General features: G+C 40.2%; 1 protein-coding gene across 7 annotated transcripts in view; it reads right to left on the minus strand.

The window, feature by feature from the left end:
• PCDH9 (protocadherin 9) overlaps positions 1–22331 on the minus strand; it is an 873980-nt gene that overhangs the window by 501496 nt on the left and 350153 nt on the right. For 3 of the 7 annotated variants that reach the window (XM_043533761.1, XM_043533763.1, XM_043533772.1), the window contains exon 3: positions 8927–8992. The exons of the other annotated variants lie outside the window; for them this stretch is intronic. In XM_043533761.1, the coding sequence (XP_043389696.1) occupies positions 8927–8992 (66 nt within the window). The remainder of the gene's footprint in view (positions 1–8926; positions 8993–22331) is intronic. 7 annotated transcript variants of the gene reach the window in all.

A 22331-nucleotide genomic window follows, 5' to 3' on the forward strand; every position in this document is an offset into this window, starting at 1 on the left:
GTGTTGTCCATTGGACTTTGGTCAAGTCAATAACCACTTCCACATGAGTTTACTAATGCTTAGCTCACTTTTGCAAAACACTGTTATATACAGATACAAAAGGTGTATTATTATTAGATCTCCTTCCACTTACTTTAGGGCGAGAGAGGATTTGTGCATTTATATCCTTCAGTTCCACTGGGATATAAATGTTTCAGCAGTCAGGATTTTCATACCAGACAGGTAAGACAGTTCAGTGGAAAGCACAATTTGCTATGCTGTGCACATTGTGATTAATTTTTGTTTGGGTGTATCACTTTGTAGCATACAAATACATCTGTGGCCTTTTACATTCCAACAATGGTGTGACTTAATCACTAGCTTGATTTAAATTGGGAGTAGTGGAGGGTGTCGGAGCAATGGGCCTCCCAGCGAGAAAGCCAAGCTTTTTCAGAAATTCATCTGTGTTAAATATCCATTGTTTTTTTTTTCCTTGTCTGATATTTGTGGGTTTGTAACATTATAATGTATGGTAATGAATGATACTGTGATAAGCTTTCTAATGTTTTTCACCAATGTTTGACAACAGTGGCATTATGTGATGTGGCTGCAGGCTGGGGAAACGAGCAGTGTAAAACAGAAAACAAAACCTAGATGTCAGTTTGGCGTCAAATCAAAACTATGGACTTTTAACCACTGCAGCTGCCTCGGCTTCAGTTAACCTCTCGCTGATCTCCCCAAATAGGATTTCATCTAAAGCACCAAATTAAAAACTGAGACTGAGGGCTGGTTCTGTAAATTGAAAAGTGTACAAATGAATTGCTGGCAGACACACTTGGCAGCTGTCAGCCCTCTCAAGCTTCTGATCTATGTCACAGTATTAGTGGGGGGGGGGGGGGGTTAGTTTTCATGGGGTAAAATGTAAGGATTATTTTTACCCCATTTCAGACCAGTTTACAGCAGACCACCAGGGACTATGTTAATAGATTTACAGTTTTTGGCAATGAAATGGCATAATGAACGAAGTACAGTGGAGATCATTAAAAATGGCTGGCAATAAATCCCTGTGATATGCAACATGCTGTTGCACCAGAGAACACTGGAAAGCATTGCTGTTTTCACAACCATATTCACTCTAATCCACACTTCTTCGTGGTTGTTGTGTTCATGCACGTATGCTCTGTGCATGTATGCCCAAAAGGTCCTCAAAGAGTTAAAGGATGACATGAGCTAGTACATTTTTAACAAGGCTACTCTGTGACAAATACTCCAGCTCAGAACAAACACGGTGTTAAGTGCAGCTGGCTGACAAAAGATTGATTGTTTTAATTTGACGCTGATGAAACATTTTGTGGCATAAAACTCTCATCCCTCCCCACACCTTTTTTCTTTAAAATTTGCTGGCTACTGATCCTGTCCCCTGCACTCATAAATCAACTTTCAGCAACTACAGGCAGGTACAAAATTTAAACTCAACATTAGGGATGGCCAAAATTGGTTAAAAAAGGCTAATGCACTGTGGAACACAACCTTCCTTTCTCTTCTTTTTTTTTTTAATATAGCATTTCCCCACATACGAAACGAGAAATCCTTTTAGTAAGGGGAGAAAAGACAAAGAATACCTGTGAAGTAATAATGATCTAACAGCTGACATCACAGGCTCATTTCCCCCATATTCATTAGCTTCATAAAAATACAAACAATGGTTTACACTAAATAACAGGATGTAACCTACACAAATGCCATGGTGATTTCTCACCACTCACACATGAGTGACACAAAGATAGTTTGGTAACTGGAGAGGCACAAGTCCCACAAAATCTTGCATCACAGGATCACCAAAGTCATGCACACTGTATTTAAAAGGCATTATTTTTGCATGGAACTGTTCGTTGGCCATTAGCATTTTTCAGCTGTAAACAGAGCTTTTAAACCTCTCAAGTAGCTGGAGGGAGTAATGCAAAATGTCATCTCAGATGTTGGGTCCCACTGTTCAGCTAGGCTTTTGTCAGTGGTGACACTATATAGGTTGAAAGTTTTCCTTGCCTTTGGAAAAAAGAAAGCGTTCCTCGCAAGAAATGTTCTTTCCTCACAAGAAAATGTTCAGAACATGAAAATTTCTCAGCATACCAAGAAACAGATCTTCAACATAGATGTGTTTTATATATATATATATATATATATATATATATATATATATATGGAGGGTTGCCAGGCATCCATTTTTGGCCCGGTACGGTTGCCAATTTTCTAACTGCACAAAACAGAACACACTTCCCCCACCCCTGCCCTGCCCCTTCCCCAAGCCCCCGCCACTTTCCTGCTCCTTCTGAGGCCCTGCCCCCACTCACTCCAGCCCACCTCCCTCCATCACTTGCTCTCCCCCACCCTCACTCACTTTCACTGGGCTGGGGCAGAGGGTTGGGGTGCGAGAGGAGGTGAGGGCACCAGCTGAGGGTGCGGGCTCTGGGATGGGGCTAGAAATGAGGGAGTGTGGGAGGGGGACTGGAGTGAGTGGGGGCGGGGCCTAAGAGAATGGCCAGGGGTGGGGCAGAGGTGTTCCGTTTTATGCAGTTAGGAAGTTGGCAACCCTGTATATAATGGCACACCAGCCTATCCACAATAAACACCTCCTTCTCTACAAGAAAGAAAAGATTGCAATCAAATTGGCCAGGCATATGAATGATCTCTGCTTCTCACTTCCATGATGTCATACGATGATTTGAGATATTTGAAATATCAGACTCAGATAGCAGTATCAATAGATTATACAGAATATATAATCACTGAAGAAAAATTCCTAGCTACATGGGAATTACTAAGTACATTAAAAGCGGCAAAGAGTCCTGTGGCACCTTATAGACTCTTTGCCACTATTATAGATCCAGACTAACAAGGCTACCCCTCTGATACTTCAGTACACTAAGAAATTTTAGGTATATCCCCTCCCTCCCTTGCTCCATTATATTGTGCGTAAAAGTACCCACAGATAGACACAATGTGTGTCTATGTGAATATATATTTCAGCATTATGCACAGATATTATGAACATGTCCAGCAATCATTAATATTTAGACTCAATATATTCAATACATTTTACTGCCTTTTTGTTGTGCTTCATTAAAACCAGAATGGATAATAAATAGGGCAATTTTCCATGCAAACACAAACACACAACACATCAAACTGAGACTTTTTCCTAAATGAATTATTTTAATATTAAAATACTGTTAACTTATGAGTTTATAATACAATGGCTATTTTCATATACCTATATGAAAATAAATATGTTTGATAGACCTGTATTTCTTCACCCCATAGAGGGGAAATGTCATAGAATTATTTTCACTCCAGCGACTTGCTATGCCTCTGTTTGTGTTATTTACAGTATGTAAGGTCTCATTACCTCAGACTCACCCTTCCTGCAGAGAAACAAATGAGAAGGGACTAAACGAAAACAGCCTCTGAGAGGTTTTCCTCTAGGAGTGCTCTCCAGTTGTTTTTTTGGGAAAGTAGGGCTTGCTCCCCCAATACAGCAGGTAGAGGGACAATCCCAGAAACCTCACAGGACCACTGGAAGCCATAGGATTCTGTAGGCTCAGCGGGAAGCAGAGACTATCGATATCCACATTGGCTCTGGCTCTCTAGCAACCCTGACTGCTCTCCAGCAGCTTGGCTCCTGTGAAGCCACACAGACAGGGCTTCTACAGTTAGTGGCTGCTTTGGGGACCCCTCTTTAATGGGAAACAGTTCCAGCTGTGGGAGAATGGGGGAGAGACAACCTGAGACTGTACTATGGGAGGTGGGGGAAAGAAATTTCCTCAGGGCCAATGGAAGGCAATTCGCATCATCCCTGCTATTTGCCCACTTCTCACCAGTATCCTCATTTAGATCCTAGAGTCATGGAGCCCTTGGAGGTTTCAGGGGAGCTCAGGGGTTAACCCAAAATCAGAGGGCAAAGAGGACTTCCTCACATGAAGGGACTCTTCTGAGCATACATTGTGAGGGTATAATACATTTGATTGCAGATATTTTTCCATCGTACTGTAGCTATCATGACATTTAAATTAATGGCTGTTATATGAATAATGCAAACTCTTCCCCCTCCCCCAGGGGAATTAAATCTTTAATTTGAATAATCTGTAAAATGACTGATGGAACCAAATTAATCTCTAATGTAAATCAATGAATTCGGTCCCCATTTGACTCAAGTCCCTGAAAACTGAGATACAACCGAGCTAAAGAATGATTGGCTTTCCTCTTGTCTTCTTTTAAGTATATAATCAGGCCTTTCTTATTAATTTTAAAATATTTTTAAGGATTGTGTTACCTTTGTGGGTAACACTGGCTAACACTGCACAGAAGCACTGGTGGAAAGAAGTTTCAAGGAGCTTTTCCCTCCCCCACCTCAGCACACTCACTCTGAAGCCAAGCACAATACAGAACTAGTGTCTTTGAGCACTCCTTAATGTCCCCAATTATACTCCATGGACCCAAGGGCCCAAAGACTTACCCTGCCTGACACTGAGAGCTGCTGCTAGCATCTGGCAGCAGGAACAAAAGGGAATATATGATACTCCTTTCTAAAGCAAGTGTAAGGAAATCGGTACAGCACTCGGGTGTCGTGCAGAATCAATGCAAAGGTAGAATGTCTCAGAACAGCCTCGGCAATGCCTGAGGGAGCAAGACCACAATTAAACTGGACTTTCAGTTTTTAAATTCACATCAGAAATCATGAAAAATGCACATATTTTATTGCTGATCACAGAAATCAGATATGCAAAAATTCTATTAAATAATCAACTCTTATCCTCCTGCCAGTGTAGGATCTACAGTAGTCCCCTGACAGACCAGATGACAGATATTAAAACTGATATCAGTTAAAATACCAAGATGATGCAATAATTACTACTATTGCACTTATATATTTTAGATATTCAGGAAATCTAAATACACATTAATTTAGAGGTAGGTAAAGAAAAAATCAACAAATCTATTTAAACAGATAATGAATGAGAGCAGGACTCAGCAACCACTTAACTCAGTGCCAAAACTCCTAGGGTGAGTCTTCATTAGGAAGAAAAGTGTGTTTTTACCTCATGTTGGCTAACAAGTGGTAACTAAGGCTACAGCTACACTAAGAGCTAGGGGTGGGATTCCCCTGCTTGTGTACACGCATTCAGGAAAGCTCTCACCCACCTGAAACTGGTGGGTATGTGCTCAGCCGTGCTTCTGCTTCTCTACACATGCTACCACAGCTACGCTGTTATTTCTACTTGCACTAGTTCAATGAAAGCTAACGTGAGTATGTGTACACAAGCAGGGGAAATCACAACCCTAGCTTGTAATATATAGAGATAGTCTAATATTAGGCAAAAGCCTACTGAAGACACAGGCAGTTTGCTGTGTTAACATGAGTTAGCCAGGTCAATGTAAACCCTACAGTCCCCCATGTTGTTTACCTAGGGTGACCAGATGTCCCTGTTTATAGGGACAGTCCTGATTTTAGAGTAACAGCCATGTTAGTCTGTATTCGCAAAAAGAAAAAGGAGTACTTGTGGCACCTTAGAGACTAACCAATTTATTTGAGCATAAGCTTTCGTGAGCTACAGCTCACTTCATCGGATGCATACTGTGGAAAGTGTAGAAGATCTTATTATATACACACAAAGCATGAAAAGATACCTCCTCCCACCCCACTCTCCTGCTGGTAATAGCTTATCTAAAGTGGCCACTCTCCTTACAATGTGTATGATAATCAAGGTGGGCCATTTGGAGTCTTTCTTATAAGCTCCTATTACCCCACACCCCCATCCTGATTTTTCACATTTGCTGTCTGGTCACCCTATGTTTACCTCTATTTGCTAACACATGAAAATTACAACTGCTTTTGTCATCACTAGGATTTTACCTCAAGTAAGTTACCATGTATTTGCTACATGAAGCTGCAATGCACGTTATTTTGCTAGTAAAGATAAAGCTCTACTGACTTCAGTGGTGAAAGATATGGCTTTGAAATAAGGAATATCCTGCTTGGCCATCTAGAGACAACTTCAGGAACTACTCCCTCCCCTTTTCCGGCTCCAACCAAGATCAATATTATACTGACACTGTCCTCGCAGTTGCTCCGTATATGCATTTATGTAATGACTGGAAAGAAAACAGAAGTAGAATATTAACCCAAGAGGAAAGAATGGCTCCTATGCATTTGTAAATAAGGCTAAATTGTGACTTGTACTACTCACCAACACAAGGAAGTGAAGGGATATACAAAATGAGCTGCATGAGCTACCAGACCTGTCATGACAATGGAAATAGCCAACACATCCTGCCTGCTGGAGAGCCCAGCAAACCCCTCTTACCTATACCTCAGACAAAGAGGAAGCAAGGAGGGAATGTATATCAGAGGGTGTCTCTGAAGTACAATGCCTCCCGAGGCTAAAGAGTGGGAAAGAGACAAACATTTACACATTGTAAATATACATTGCAATGATTGTGTATACTGTAGATCAGGGGTCAGTAACCTTTGGCAAGCGGCCCATCAGGGTAATCCACTGGCGGGCAGCGAGACATTTTGTTTACATTAACGGTATGTGGGCACAGCCCCCCGCAGATCCCAGTGGCTGCAGTTTGCTATTCCCTGCCAACGGGAGCTGCGAGAAGCAGTGGCCAGAATGTCAGTGAACCATGGCCACTGGGAGCTGCAGGGGGCCCTGCCTGCGGAAGGTCAATGTAAACAAAATGAGAGTTACAACATAAACAAAATGAGAGTTAGAGGAATCCTTGCATAAAACCAAACATGCTAAATTTGGATGCAATTAGTTCATAAATAAAGGCACGATTACTTCTATTGAGTATATCACCTGTAAAATCTAGGTCAAAATTGTTCACACCCATTAACTGTTACCCAGCATGGATCTTCAGGCTTTCCAAAAAACTGGAATATATCTCATGATAGGTTTTTGTTGCTGTTATTTCTTTGTTTGTTTTTGTTTGCTTGACTTTCTCGTGACATCAATGATTTGCTTGAAAAAGAATGATTTAGCCGAGGAAAGGTGGAGAAATTTTGCGAGTTAAATCCCACAGTCAAATTAAACGAACTTTTGAGATTCGATTTTCAAAGGGGAGCTGGGCACCTAACTTCCATTGAAACTCAATAGGAGCTGCATGCCTAACTCCTTTAGCCTCTTTGAAAATCAGACCTTAAAAGTAGAGTGTACAAAACAATACTGTGCCTAGAAACTCAATGTGGCTTTAATTTTTCCATATTCTATTTAATATTAAATTAAACACAAATCATTAATGGAAGTGTATGAGAGGTCATTTGCTGCAGAGTTGTTACAGTTTATCATATAAATACATACACAAGAACATTTGAAAACTCAGACCAAGAGTGTAAATACACATTTAGGATCATTGTCTTGATAGAAAGAGACCCTGGAGCCATTACAGTTCATCGTGTAAAAACACAAATATTAATTTAAGTGCTTAATATCCATCCGTAGACCATAAAGACTTCAAGAGCCAATATTGCTTAGTATTGGATATAGAAAAACAACTACATTCAAAAATCATTAAGATAGCAAAGCCAAGCACTTAAAAGTTAGAGAATGCCAGAATTAAGGTTGCCTCCTGATTGTTGGGAAGCTGTCCTGGCCCTCATGTAACTCAAAGTTGCTGCAGGACAGTTCTTAGCTTCCAAATAGTAACTAACTCACTGTAAAAACAAATATTCACTGAAAGCTTGCAGTTTGAAGAGCTGAAGAAATTATAATCTTTGTAGATTTATAAATTGCATCAAAATTTAGATTTTATTTAGAATTTTAACCTTTGAAACCTTGTGAATTTATAAGGATCTAAATGGGCTTGGATCATTAATACAAATTTGACAATGTCCCCTTTTCATAAACTAATTAACAGATGCTGCCACCTTCGCTTGAGTCCTTTGAAACCAAAGGGCAGACTGTAGCTTTACACAGGGAATGAACTATACTTCTGAGTTTAGGAACATGTTTACCCCTGACTCTAGGGGAAGTAGCAAAGTACCATTCACCTGCATTGACTCAGATGTGGTGGTCAGTGCTTTAGGAGGTAGAGTCTTCTCATTCCTCTTGGGTTGCGGGGAGAAGGTAGCAGACGCAGAGCCTAATTTCTGGGTATTCCACACAGGGCGTAAGGAAAGTTTTACTCCCTTTATGCCTCAGCATGGGCAGCACTTACTTTGTGCCAGGGCTGAGCCCCGGCACCTCTAGGCTTGGCAATTTATAGCCCCATCACCTCTGGGCTTGCTGCTTCAGTTATGAATGTAAAGAAATTGCTTGAGCCCTGGTACCTCTTTCATGACAAATTAAGCACTGAGCACAGGCATGTAGGTGACAGCCATTTGAGACTAGTGAGACTTGTAGTAGCACAAGGTACTATTTAGTGAGCCAGACTGACCCCCTTAATCTTACTGGTCAGAAGATCTCACAAGAGTGACTAAAATCCATGGGATTACTCATATGAGTAACTGCTTGGCAGTGTAAGAGTGGTAGTAATAGACCCATAATAATTTTGTTAAAAATAAAAGAAATAACACATCTTCCATCCTAAACTAAATCTTATCCACCTCACCAAAATCAAATATCTTGGCTACTTATAGGGTACAGATTACAGTGTGTCAAGTGTCAGAGTATGATTGAAAGCATGATTTAGACTTGCAGCATGACCAATATCTGCTTCTCCCGAAGTGCATGGTCCTAGTTTACCACTACATTATTTCAGTTTTACCCCAGGGTGATGCTACTGAAATGAACAGAGTTACAACTGTGCAAAATCACAGTAATCCAGTTGCAATCAGCCCCATGGGAGTTATGACCATTGACTTCAGTGGGAACACAGCCCACAATATTTAACTTTTAAAAATATATATTTTTTGTTTATTTATTTCATTGATCTGATATCTTACCACCCACGGTTTGTCAGGTACCCAAATCTCCCACAAGTACTTCGGCATATCTCCAAAATTCAGTGCCTAAAAAGCAAGTAATATTTAAATAAAAAGATGTGTTACTTTTAGTACAGATTTTCAGATATCCCACCACCCGTTGGCCCAGTGTTGGCTAATATATAAAGCAGAAATATGGGCAAATCTCTGGTAGGGGAAGTGAAATAATTCTCTCTTGGGTGTTCAGGCTTCTGAAAGCTTGTATCTTGGTTATCCAAGTACATGCTTGGTAACATTTGAAGTGCTACATCAAGGAACAATTTACTTTCTTAAGGCTGATTTTACAACATTGTGCTATACTTTGCTGCAATCAGGCAACAGATTTTCAAAACAGCAGAGCAGGTTTAGTTTTCTGTTTAGTGAACTACCCACTGAAATTGCTGTCTCATAATAAGAAAAAACTTATTTTTTAATTTAATGCACTATTAAGCTTTTTATTAAGATATTATTAAATCAACCCTGAGACTCTAAAAAGCAAAACCAGCAGATCTTTAAAACTGCAATTAAAGTTGTGTTTAATATGGGAGCATTAATGGATGTTCATGCTCTGTTACCAACTGCTGAATATAAATAGCACTATGTAGTTCAAATCCCCTTTTGGGTGTAGGACTTGGATACCTCAACAATAATCTTAATCCATGTGTGTGGAATGAAAACAGCATCTGTGGAGAAGAAGTTTCCTGGGTTCCAAAAGTTTGCAGAATCTTCAGTGCTGCATATTGCTCTAGGAAATGGCTCTTTGGGTTATTTATTTTGACAACAGATCAGTAGTGCGAGAGTAATTAAGCAGTTGTAAACAGGAAAAAATCATGTACTCTACTTGAGAGGCAAAGGGGGAGCAAGAAATGTATATTTTTATTTTCTCCTCTCTGTGTATTGTGTTGCTCAGATATTCAACTATTATTTTATTAGAAAAGAAGGGCTTCCTAGACGTCTAACATTAGGTTAAGAACACACGTGGAAGTTAGATCACTTCAAATCCACTCTCTACAGAGTGATGATTCTGAATTCCGTACAAACATCTTTGTACAATATATTCAAGGAGGACATTAGTATTCTGTTCAGAATTGTTTGCCCACTTCTTTATCATATGGTAAGCAAGAACATCAGAAAACTTTACGTCAAAAAGTGTTGCCAATCCCAATGGAAAAAACACGTCTGTTCCAAACTACTCTCAGCAGATATCTCGATATCTTACGTGAGTCTTGTGTTCTTAGAGCGTTATATCACAGTTCTTAAAAGCTTTCTGAAAAACCCTGCCTTGAAAGCAGCAAGTCTTCTTAACTATTTATATCCACTTAAAGCAGTTTCCTCTGATACCTGACGTGATGTTTCTGACTAATGTGGGGAGATCCTTTCTTTGCGAAGTAACACCTCATTTGAAAGAAAACTCACTTTAAACCAAAATAATTCTTATGCTCTTTCAATCAAAAGTATTTATGCACTCCATGGAGATTAATAAATATAATTTAACTAAAAAAAAATAAGGCAACTGAAAATGTCTTAAAATACATTCCACATTCAGACGACTTTTTCTCTTGCTGGTATTTTATGTCTCTTAGTCTTTCTACTTGTACAGGTATAAATCAAGTGCAACTCAGCTCAAGTCAATGGAATTACACAGGTATAAAACCACAGAGAGGTGAATCAAGCCAAATGCTGCCTTCAGATAAATTTGTGCAATTCCCACTCACTTGGATAGGAGTTATATGAATATATTTGAAGGTAGAATTTGGCATACGTTATCAAATACATTATCTTAAACTATCAAAACTCCTCTAGAAAGCTTTCAGAATTATTGTTTCCTACAAGTATAATAAAAACAGTAATGTTAATCAGAAAATAATGTATTCCCCCTTCCAGGTAAAGACACTGCAGGGACCATTAACATACAAATATTATATTATATATAATATTTATAAAATGAAACAAATGTTAAATAATATGGGATTATTAAATCTAAAGGACTGTAACCTTACAATCTGCCTTGAGTAAAGGAAGACACATAGCTGCACTGAGAATGTATTATGACCCAAATGTACACTTTCTCCCTTAATCTCCCTTTGCTCTGTGGAGCAGCTTATTTCATTCTGTGTGCTACCTATTTGGCCCCAACAAGGCTGGGGATACACAGTCCCCTTTTGTCTAGACAGCGGAGTAAGAGGGACTTTACTTCTCTGCCCAGATAAATTAAAGCTAGCCCAAGAGGAGAGGAGCGTCTGAGAGAGGCTGACAGTAATGAAAAATAAAACACCTCTAAAAAAGAGTGGCTTTAAAAAAAATAGTGTTAAAAATGGTAAAGGATGGTTAAAGATGGCTGTCATAGCTGCAGATGAGACCCATAACCTAGAGTTCAAGACAGGGAAGACTCAGTCACCTCCTGACCTACAGTGTAATGAGAATCCTTGCATGGTGGTTGTTGTCAAAGAGCACACACTTTTCAGGTTCTGCTGAGGTTCAAGGAGATCTTGAATATATCTAGTTACTTCCCCAGTAGGGGTTTAAAAGCCAGCAAAATTTAAGATACCATAAAACATGTAAGATTTGTACCTGTAGACCACAGTCCACTTTTCTAATCTTTTTCTTTCTGAGTGTGCCTGGCTTTTATAAAATGACATTAGTAAAATCTTTCAGCTGAAATACAGTCGGGCAATCCATTTAATCTAACATTCTCCATCTACAAACAGAAGGGTTGGGAAAATATCCTGGCTGAATATCAATTTGGGGGGGGAAGTGACATAAAATCAGCATCAAGGGTGATGTACGGCAATCCAACAGCAAGGGAGATAACAAGAAGCAGGTCTGCCAACTGCTCTATTTCCCAATAAAATGAGCAGACTGAACCACAGACCTGCAAAATGTCATGAAAACTGTCTACAGCGTCAACACTTTATGCACAAAAGTAAGAGTAAGGGCAGATTAGTCTAAAACTCCCACAATAATCATGCTTTTGTCAGCTAAAAAAACAATACATAGTAAAATCCTGTCCATGCTTTATTTCTAATTATTCTGCATCTTTCTTGTTTTTTAAAGGAGCTCGATCTTGCAGTCCATAAACAGGCAAAGTTCCCAGTAAAATTAATGGAACTGTTGCTAGAGTATGAACAGCAGGAAAAGGTCTTAAATCTTTCTTTTCCATGCATCCATCCATCCATCCAAAAATGTGTAAGAGTTTGAATTTTTTTAGTATATTAAAAAAAGAAATCAGAATCCTGAATTAGGGAGATCTGAATCTAAAAGACAGACAAGTTTCGGATTTTAATCCAAACTCTGTCAAATCTTCCTTCCTCTGGTGAGGAGTTCCACAACTGAGGTCTCAGTGCTGAAAACTGTTGGCTACCTAGACCTGAAAGTCTTAACCTGGGTCTCTTCAGCCAGATCATACAGAGAGATGTGCATAATGCTTGTGGAGTTTAGCAGCCTCAATTCCACAAATTAAATGTCTATGTAAGTTTTACTTAGGCAAAACTCCCACTGAAGCTAAAGGAACAAACATAAGAAATGCTGAACTTGTGTCTCTCGCTGTCATCAATGGGAGTTGCACATGCTCTACTTTTCTGCTGATTTAGGAGGTAAATAGGTGAGACAGATGACACTGTCTGGCTAATGGATAGGCTAGGCGAGTTAAGAGACTTGGAGCTTGTCTACACAGTGCCTTAATGCACAACAGATGAAGTGTAAATTCTAATGAGCACTAGAGTGTTGCGCACTAACCATCCGTGTGGACTCTGCTGGTATGTACTAAAAGTTCCCCAGTGCGCATTATGCAGTCCTGTTTCAAACTGTGCTATGTTAACATACACTAGGGAACTTTTAGTGCACAACAGCAGGGAATGACATGTTGGTGTGCATTAAAATTTACATCCCAGACTAAGGGACCATGCAGACAAGACTTTGGGTTTTATTCCCAGTTCTGCCAGAGTTTTCTATGTGATTTTAGGCAAGTCACAATCTTCCAACCTGGAAGCCTCAAATGAAAAACCAAAATCTATTTTAAGACATCTAAATAAGTGACCTGATTTTTGGAGGTTCCACTGAAGTCAACGCCACTACCTGTGTGAAAATAGGCTTGCAGAATCAGGCCCTTAATTTTCCGGAATCTGATGTCTGTTTACTACTTATCTACTGGCATCATGTACAATATCATCACTCTGAAGACAGATCCAGCTTCCCTATCAGTAAATGCTGTTGGGTATGACCCCACATATATTAAAGGGAATAAAATTATAATATAATAATTAGTAAAACCAAGAGGCATTTTACACAATAGTCTAAGAAGAGACATTAGGTCAGATTTATGGCCAGTCCCTTTCATGGGTAGGTGTGCACAGAGACTCTCTTCATCATTCACCCCTACACTCCAGTGCGGCTAAGCCACATTGCAGTCCTTCAAGTGTCCTTCAAATGGGTGTTAAAATGGATGCACTCACAGGGGTAGTTCTGGGGTGATGAGGCTCTGCACTGCTGCCTACACAGGACTAGTCCTTTATATGCAGATATAAAATCATCTTCATAGAAGGAGACCTTGTCAAAAACAGAGGGAAAAGTTAAATATCCCCCTTTATTTATGGCAAGGAAATAAAAGATCCAAGAAAGAAGGAAAAAATAATAAAATCAAGGAACCTGAATATAGTTGTGCCCTGACATTTTGATACACACAAAAATACCTCCATAATAAGCACTTAATTCAAGGAAAGAACACCGGATAAGCCCTTGCCAATCTATTCTGCTCCTGTGTATGCCAATTGGCATGACCTATACTGTCTTCATCATTCTCTTGCTTGCAACTTGTCTTTATTGTTTGTTCAGGGAGGAATGGACCCCACTGTGCAAGGGAAAAACAACCACCAAGTTTGGTCTATAGAAATTGCAGTATTTTATTGTACAAAAACTTTGGAAAGCCAAAAAAATTGTTTGACATTAAAAGAACCCAACTCCACAGATAAATGTGAAATCAGTTGTGCCTTCTCGTGAACACCACTGCTATCTTGGAACAAATCAGCTGCGGCAGATAGCCATTCATTCAAAGTTGCTTGTTTTCAAAGAGACAAACACACCCACTCACTGTGTTAAAGACAATGTCAAAGGGCGTCAAACACATTTTTCACGAATAAACTTTCCTATGACCTATTGCCTGGCAAGAAATTGCCTGGGATGGTTTCACATTGGTGTTAATGGCAGTTATGGAAGGGAAAGTCCCCCAAAGTGGAGATCTGTTTTGCAGATCTGAGAGAAGCATCTGAACTACAGAAGAAGTATCATGATCCAGTTCCACTTTCAGAGTGTGTTATGATTCCCCTACGTGTGACTGTAGTCTGCCGTGACACTGTAAATCTTACTTTAAGTTACTTCTGTTACTCAGCATTCCATTCCTAACCTACACCCAACCTTCATTCCGGACACCATAAAGTGTCATGTTAATTGCTTTAAAAACCTAAAAAGAAACTAAGACAAAACAAACAAAATAGTAAACACAGACTCAGACTTTAAGACCAGAATGGACCATCATGATTATCTAGTCTGACCTTCTGCATATTTCAGGCCACAGAACCTTGCCCACCCACTCCTTCAATAGACCCATGAACTGTGGCTGAGTTACTAAAGTCCTTAAATCATGAAACCACCATTTACATTAGTTTAAACCTGCAAGTGACCCATGCCCTATGCTGCAGAGGAAAGCAAAAAAACAAAACCAAAAAACGCAGCCCAGGATCTCTGCTAATCTGACTTAGGGGAAAATTACTTCAACCCCAAATATGGCAGCCACTTGGACCCTGAGCATTTTGGCAAGACCGAACATATAGTAACTCAGAGCCTCCCTATCTAGTGTCCCATCACCAGCCAATGGGGATATTTGCTAGTTGCAGTCCCAGGTCAGCCATATGCCATTGTAGGCAGCCTCGTCAAACCATCCCCTCCATAAACTTACCAAGCTCAGTCTTGAAGCCTGTTTAGGGTTGCCAACCCTGCAGGATTGGCCTGGAGTCTCCAGGAATATGTCCAACCAAAATTGGCAGCCCTAAGCTAGGTTTTTTGCTCCCTGGCTCCCCTTGAAGGGTGTTCCAGAATTTCACTATTCTGATAGTTAGAAACCTTCACCTAATTTCAAGCCTAAACTTGTCAATAGCCAGTTTCTCTCTCAAGGTCTTCCACTGTTGCAACCCTTCTGTTCTTATTCCCCCTTTTCACATTTGTTTATTGTCTATGTAATGTCTAATTAAGACTAATCCTGGAATGAGGATTTATCTTTTTAGGTGTGGAAAGCTTCATCACAACTGTGGCACTGAATACATGTGAAGGTTATTTTGAGGCTTTTTCTTATTTGGGGCACAAGAAACCTAAATACATTCAATTCTGAAGGACAGCACTTGGTAATTCTGAACTAAGGATTCTTTGTTTATTTTTAATTTACACTTTAAAGAATTAGGTTCAGGTTAAATATACCTATGTCTGTAGCCTGCGTTGTGCAGGAGATCAGACGAGACGATCATAATGGTCCCTTCTGACCTTAAAATCTATGATTCTATGACTGAGGAAGGGCTGCAAGATGTGGCCCTCTATGAACAAAAATAAACTGTATTCCAGCCAAGGAGATACTGTGAGGCACTATGTGAAATACATTAGTGTTTTCAATCTGCTTCAAAAGTGATGCATTCTAGATTCCAAAAGACACAATCACAAGTGGCATGCCTGTTGGTTGTCTCAGGCAAAAAGAGGTGAAGGATTCAAACTGCTCTCTAGCCCCTTGAGACTGACCCTCAAGATCAGGGTTGGCATACACTCTTGCATCAGTGTGAAGAAGTTTGCATTGCTGGGCACTGCACTGCACCTGGGATAAACAGAGGACTTTAGCCTCCAGTGTTGTCAAATCTATCACCTTTCACTAGTATAAGTTTCATTTAAAATTGGAAGCAGTGGAGGCTATATACGGATCTGCTATTTGAAGGCATATCAGCAGTCAGGAAAAGCTACAGTAGTTCTGACACCATAAGACACTGACAAACCCAAATGCCCTAAAAGAAAAAAGGAGCACGCCTTTGAGACTGTACACTCCCCATAGCCCCCGCAAGTGTTTTACCCATAGCAGTAGCAGCACATTCTTCAAGAGAAGCTTATCCCTTCAGAAGCAATAGCAATCTCTCTTGCTCTCGCATTCAGAGAAGCAATTTGCTATGCTGAAAAAGAGAAAGGTCATTTCTTTACACCTCAGAAGAGGGCTGCAATGTGATAGGAAGACTATCAGGTATGAAATGCTACATTTTGCTAGAACCCCAAAGGAAGCCAGGATTCAGCTGTAAAACTGGCACTATGACTCAATGCTCTAATTTATCCCAGTTTAGTGCATTGACTCTACTTAGTACCATGAGCTAGAATCCCAGCTGAGAACAAAAATGGACAGTCAGACTTCCTGGATCTCATTTACAGAGGTGGCAGGGTCATTCCAAGTTACTAAAAGAGTGACAACCTTGGGCGGTGTGCACGGATGGTACAGAGAGAGAAAGACAGTCATAGTATGTGAATTACCCTTCATTATCAGATAAAGTACGGATATACTTCTGATCCAGGAATGAGGATACGCAGTCTACTGTGACAGGTTTTGTTTTCCCACCATAAAACAGCGGTGCCAAAGCAATCATACTGATGACCCTTGGGATATAGGGGAGATAAATCAAGTCTCAGAAAGAAACTCAGAAATTGTTCTGATTACAGTGCCTAAGGAACAATTGATTGAACCCTCCCTCAGCAACTTTTTCCCCATCACAAAATGGAAAAATATTTTGTCAAGATTTATCTAAAGGAGCTGCATTGTTACAGATGTTCCTTTTCAATTATTCATACATTCTGTTTCTGGTAAATCTTATCTGATTCTCTCTTCTTTCTAAATGTCATGAGTTTTACCCTGGCACTTGCACTGATGTTAACATTTGAAGGGGGAAAAAAGACTGTATTTAAGTTTAATAGAATTCATATTTAATAATGTAGTCAATAAAGTCAGACCACTTAATCAGTACAGGCTGCTCTACTCTGGACACTAAAACGCCTTAAATGAAGTATGTTGATCCCATTATACATTATTCACCCATTATTTCTGACCCTAAAGACGAAAAATAAAAATTAACACCTTCCAGACTACACTTCATCAATAAATATGGCTGCTCTCTTAAATAAATGAAATGGCCTTCAGTTGACTTAACAGTGTTTTGCTCTATAAAACTGAAGTTTATCCTAAGGTGAAAATAGAGGACAAGAAATAAAAGCAAACTGTATTTGCATCATTTCAGGTTCTTCTAAAGAAAGAGATGACAAGTACCAAGCTGAATCAAAGGGTGTGAAAGCCAGCTAGTTCTACCATCCTACACTAATCCTGACATTACCAGCATTTGATTTGTATCAGTGAGTATAACAATATAATGTAATTAGTAATGGTAATATGACTGCAAATAGTATAAACAGCATTGCTCCACTGCCTTTAAATTAGTTTTGTAAGCATGTTAATAATATACCATCAAGCATCAATACAAATCCTTGACAGCCCCACGAAAAGAGATTGTGCATGTCTAAGCAATTTTCTCATACACAGGTTTTCTTTAGAAAACATGTTGTCAGTATTCCATTAGCTCAGGGGAGTGTATACACAAAAGAAGCTCTGCTAAAGAAGTTTGATTGCTAGCCAAGAAAGCATCTGTTCAATAGCCTGTGTTTACTGCTGACTGGGATGGGGTTATAGGTGTCACTATGTCCAGAGAATTTCTGCTTTAAAGAAATGCTGCTGTTCAGTGAATACATTTCTCATCCCCCTGATAGGTGCAAAAATTTCCCTTGGACAATATTTACACACAACCTGCTCAATGTGACAGGCTCTTCTTTGTTGTCTGCCATGTTTCAGCCATGGTGTGTGTGTGTGTGTGTGTGAGATACATTCATACACACACAAAACCTAGTAAGGGCCTGATCCAAAGCCCACTGAAGTCAACAGGAGTCTTTCGACAGTTTTCCTTGGGACTTCAAGCAGGCCCTAAATGTGAAACACTCAAAAACAGAAAAACAAATGTATTTATATTGTTTTGCTATATTTCCTAATAGTGAATTCAGAGTTCCCTAATTCTATGAGTGCATCATTATGGGCAGAGCTAGAAACACCACCTTTGCTTAAGGTTTGCTAAACATTATATATTAGAAGCATTCTGGATGCCTTAGCATGCAGTCTATGAAAATCATATAACTGCAGCTTTAGCATTCACATACATGCCTGAAATATATTGTCCATTACACCCATATTTTTATTAAAGGAATCTTAGGGCCCAACCTTTAACTCATGTGAATAATCATTACATGAATAATCACATAAATATCAAGGGACTATTCATTCACATAATTAAGGGTTTGCAGGACTGGTCCTGAAGTATTGTTACAACAAAGCATTGGACATTCATTGTTCAAAGCTCTTTTCCAATTTGTCTGTCAGTGAGCCAGATTTATTCCATTTCAATTATGTAAAAACTATGTGCTAAATCTGGCATACAGCGTGGGTATGAGTAGGTTACTTGCCTTACCATTGTGCAGTAGCTATGCTATTATAATGAAGACATGTTCTTGTTTGTGGACCCAGGTTAAACTGATTTTTAAAGAAATTATTTTCATTCCACCCTCCACCAGCCTGACTAAAATGTAGGCAAAGTTAAGGGGGACTTTAGCCTTAAAGTAGTGTGTGTGTGTGTGTGTGTGTGTGTGTGTGTGTGCGCGCGCGCTTATATAAACAGCGCTCAAAAGTTAGGAAGTATGAATATTGAGGTAACCTCTGCCTCGCTCAAATGTTGGCAGATTTTTAGAAGGATCAGTGGTGCCTACAGCCACACATGCACTAAGCACAGTGCATACCATTGGGAGGGGCACCATGCCAAGGCATCAGCGTGCCCAATGGCAGCAGTGAGGAGGATCAGTGCTGGCTGCTCCACTGCCCACTCAGATTTGGCCCCACAGGGCTGCGTACCAGGTCGGAATGCCTCTTACTTAATTTTGGCCCTGACATACACCTGACACAATGCTGTGGCTGTAAGGCCAAGCCTCAGCAGCACTGATCCCCCTCCCTGCACACCAGGTTGCCATGCCACTCAATTTTGGCTCCGCCACCCCATCATCATGACCGAGAGGCCATGTGGAACAATTTGAGTGGGGAGAGGGGCAGACAGCATCTGCGCCAGCCCTCCCTCCAGGGACCTGCCCAGCCTTGCCCTGCTTCCAGCAGCCCGTGTCCTCTGTTCTACCTGAAAGATATTCTTATTGACAGTCTCAAGACTGACAGACAATCAAATGCCCCTACAATGGAGCCAGCCAGGAGAGGGGCAGCAGGAGTCCTGGGGCAGACCATGACACCAAGGTTGCAACCATGCCACACTTATGCCAGAGCGTGGGAGCAATAGAACTTCTCAACAAAATGGCTGTACAAATTTTATTTTTAATATGGGCAAAACAGTCCCCGCCCCAACCCCATTCTTGGAAACAATTGAAACAATTTAAATGAAATTTTCCCCACAACATGTCACCTTGAGGCAGGCACCCATAATAGAAAATTTCAGGGCAAATGGTGAAAGCTTGGTAACGTTATAAGTAACTGTAAATGTAGTTTTATAATGTCAGGCAACCTTCACTCTCTCTCTCTCACACACACAAAGTATTTTCATTTGATTCATGATGTAGAGCTAAAGGAGTGCATATTTCCAGTACCAATATGACAGCACATACTTTCTTGAATGGCATTTTATTATGATCAGAACATGAAGATCTTATTGTCAAGCAGTCTTCAAGTTTACATTATTTGTTCACTACTGGATTGGGAAGAGAGATGTAGGTTTCCTCTAGTGTATAATCAATGTCAGGAAACATCCATTTCAGAAAACTTTAGGAGGAGATAAGAATCCAAGAGTTTTGAAAAGCATGAAGCTTTAAGGCTCAACAATTGCAGGTGAACTCACAAGTTTAAGCCCAATTTTCAGGTGAAAAGCTCTTGAAAGCTGAGCTCTCAAGCTGTTTGAATGTCTGGACAGAGTTCTCCTTTTATTTGTTTTCTGCAGTACATGTGAAAGATGAACTTTTAGGCTAAACTGCTGCCTAAGAGATAAGCTGTGATGATACAAGCACAACAAATTCCCAGAGCACCTCTGTTTTCGCACCAGAGAGACTGAACAGAACAATCGTAAGAAACAATTCTGGTGCCCTAACCCTCCAGACAAGAACACTCTGAAGACATATTCATTTAAAATATGAAATCCTATTCTTTGAACTTTTGTTCCCCCCTGTATTCTCCCAACTCTACTTGTGACTTACTGCCATCTTACTCAGGGAAAACCACAATGAAGTTAATGGGAGTTTTGGGAGAGTAATGAGTAAAGGACGGTCAGATAGGACACAGTGTGTGGTCAAAGAAACAATATTTATTTATGTAATAGCTTACATTTGTACATATTACAGGAATCTAAACAAGACCATTCCTAACCTTAACAATTCAGAATCTAAGAGCCAAGTTATGGCTGGCTGGTTACTCCAGAGATGTGTATGTTTAGGGTAGGTGCTCCCTTTGTCCCATCCCACTGCTCACTTTCTCAGTCAATGAGGTGGATACAGTATGGGGACAACTGGTTGTTGTTGATGGAAGTTAAGGGTTTGGCAAGAGCTATTTCTCACAGCATATAGTCCAATGCCTCTGTCGTCTTTATGTCTTACAAAACCATAATGCTTTAAGTAAGCATTCTTGGGCAGTAGGCTGCAACTATCTGCTTCTGTTGCTAGTACTTTCTCTGTTGATGCATAACAGAGAGATAAGAACAGTCATCTGGGGTCAGACCAATGGTCCATCCTGTCTTCTGACCATAGCAGATGCTTCAGAGGGAATGAACAGAGCAGGGCAGTTTCACATGATCCAATCCCTGTTGTCCAGTCCCAGCTTCTGGCTTTTGGAGGCTTAGAGACACCCAGAGAATGGTGTTGTGTCCCTGACCATCTTGGCTAATAGCCATTGATGAACCTGTCCTCCAAGAACTGATCTAATTCTTTATTGAATCCAGTTATAGTTTTGGCTTTCACAACATCCCCTGGCAATGAATTCCACAGGTTGACTGTGTTGTGTGAAGTACTTCCTTATGTTTGTTTTAAACTTGCTGCTTATTAATTTCATTGCATGACCCCTGGTTTTAGTGTTATGTGAAGAGGAAAACTGCACTTCCCTAATCACTTTCTCTACACCATTCATGATTTTTATACACTATCATATTCCCCTTTAGTCATCTCTTTTATTAATCTCTCCTCGTATGGAAGCTGTTCCATTCATTTTCTATTCATTTTCATTGCACTTCTCTGTACCTTTTCCAGTTCTTCAGTTCTAATAGACCAGAACTGCACATAATATTCAAGGTGTAGGCATACCATGGATTTATATAGTGGCATTATGATATGATTTGAAAGGTGGGAATTGAGAATAGGATGCAGATTAGAGATAACCTAGGCATGGCCCAAATTCTAAATGACTGCCTCCATTTTTAATGAGGGTAAGGAAGATCTTAGGGGTAGTGGAAGGTTGGCTAATGGAAATGAGGATGTCAAAGTAGAAACTACAACATCTGAGGTGGAAGTCAAACTCAACTAGTTTAATGGGACCAAATCTGGGCACCTGGATCATCTCCATCCAAGAATATTAAAGGAAATGGCACATGAAATTGCAAGCCTAATAGCAAGGATTTTTAATGAATCTGTAAACTCAGGGGTCAGACCCAGGAATGGAGAATTGCTAATACAGTGCCTATTTTTCAGGCAGGGAAAAAAGTGATCCAGGAAAATAGAGGCTCATTAGTTTGACTTCAGTTGTATGCAAGGTCTTAGAACAAATTTTGAAAGAGAGAGTGAAGGATACAGAGGTGAACAGAAATTGGGATAAAACAAAACACAGTTTAACAGAAGGTTCCAGACCAGCCTCATGCCTTTAAGATAATTAATTTTTTAGACAAAGGAAATACAGTGGGCACAGGCACTGACTTTCTCATTTCTTCAGGGGTGCTCGACCTCTGCTCCACCCCAGACCCCACCCCACCCCTTCACCCAAGTGTCCACCCCTGCCACGCCTCTTCCTGTTCCTCCCCTTCTCTCAAGCGTGCCCTGCCCTCACTCCGCCCCTCCCTCCAGCACTTCCTGCCCACTGCTGAACAGCTGATTCCTATTGGATGACCTTAAAAACAGGAATAATAGAAATGAAATTTAATAATGAAAAGTGCAAGGTCCTGCACTGAGGGACTAACAACAAAAAATTTTGCTAGAAGCTGGGGACAGATCAGTTTTAAGCGACAGAGGAGGAGAAAGATCTGAGTGTATTGATCAG

The sequence above is a fragment of the Chelonia mydas genome, chromosome 1 (genome assembly GCF_015237465.2).
Source record: "Chelonia mydas isolate rCheMyd1 chromosome 1, rCheMyd1.pri.v2, whole genome shotgun sequence".
Classification (NCBI taxonomy): Eukaryota; Metazoa; Chordata; order Testudines; family Cheloniidae; genus Chelonia; species Chelonia mydas.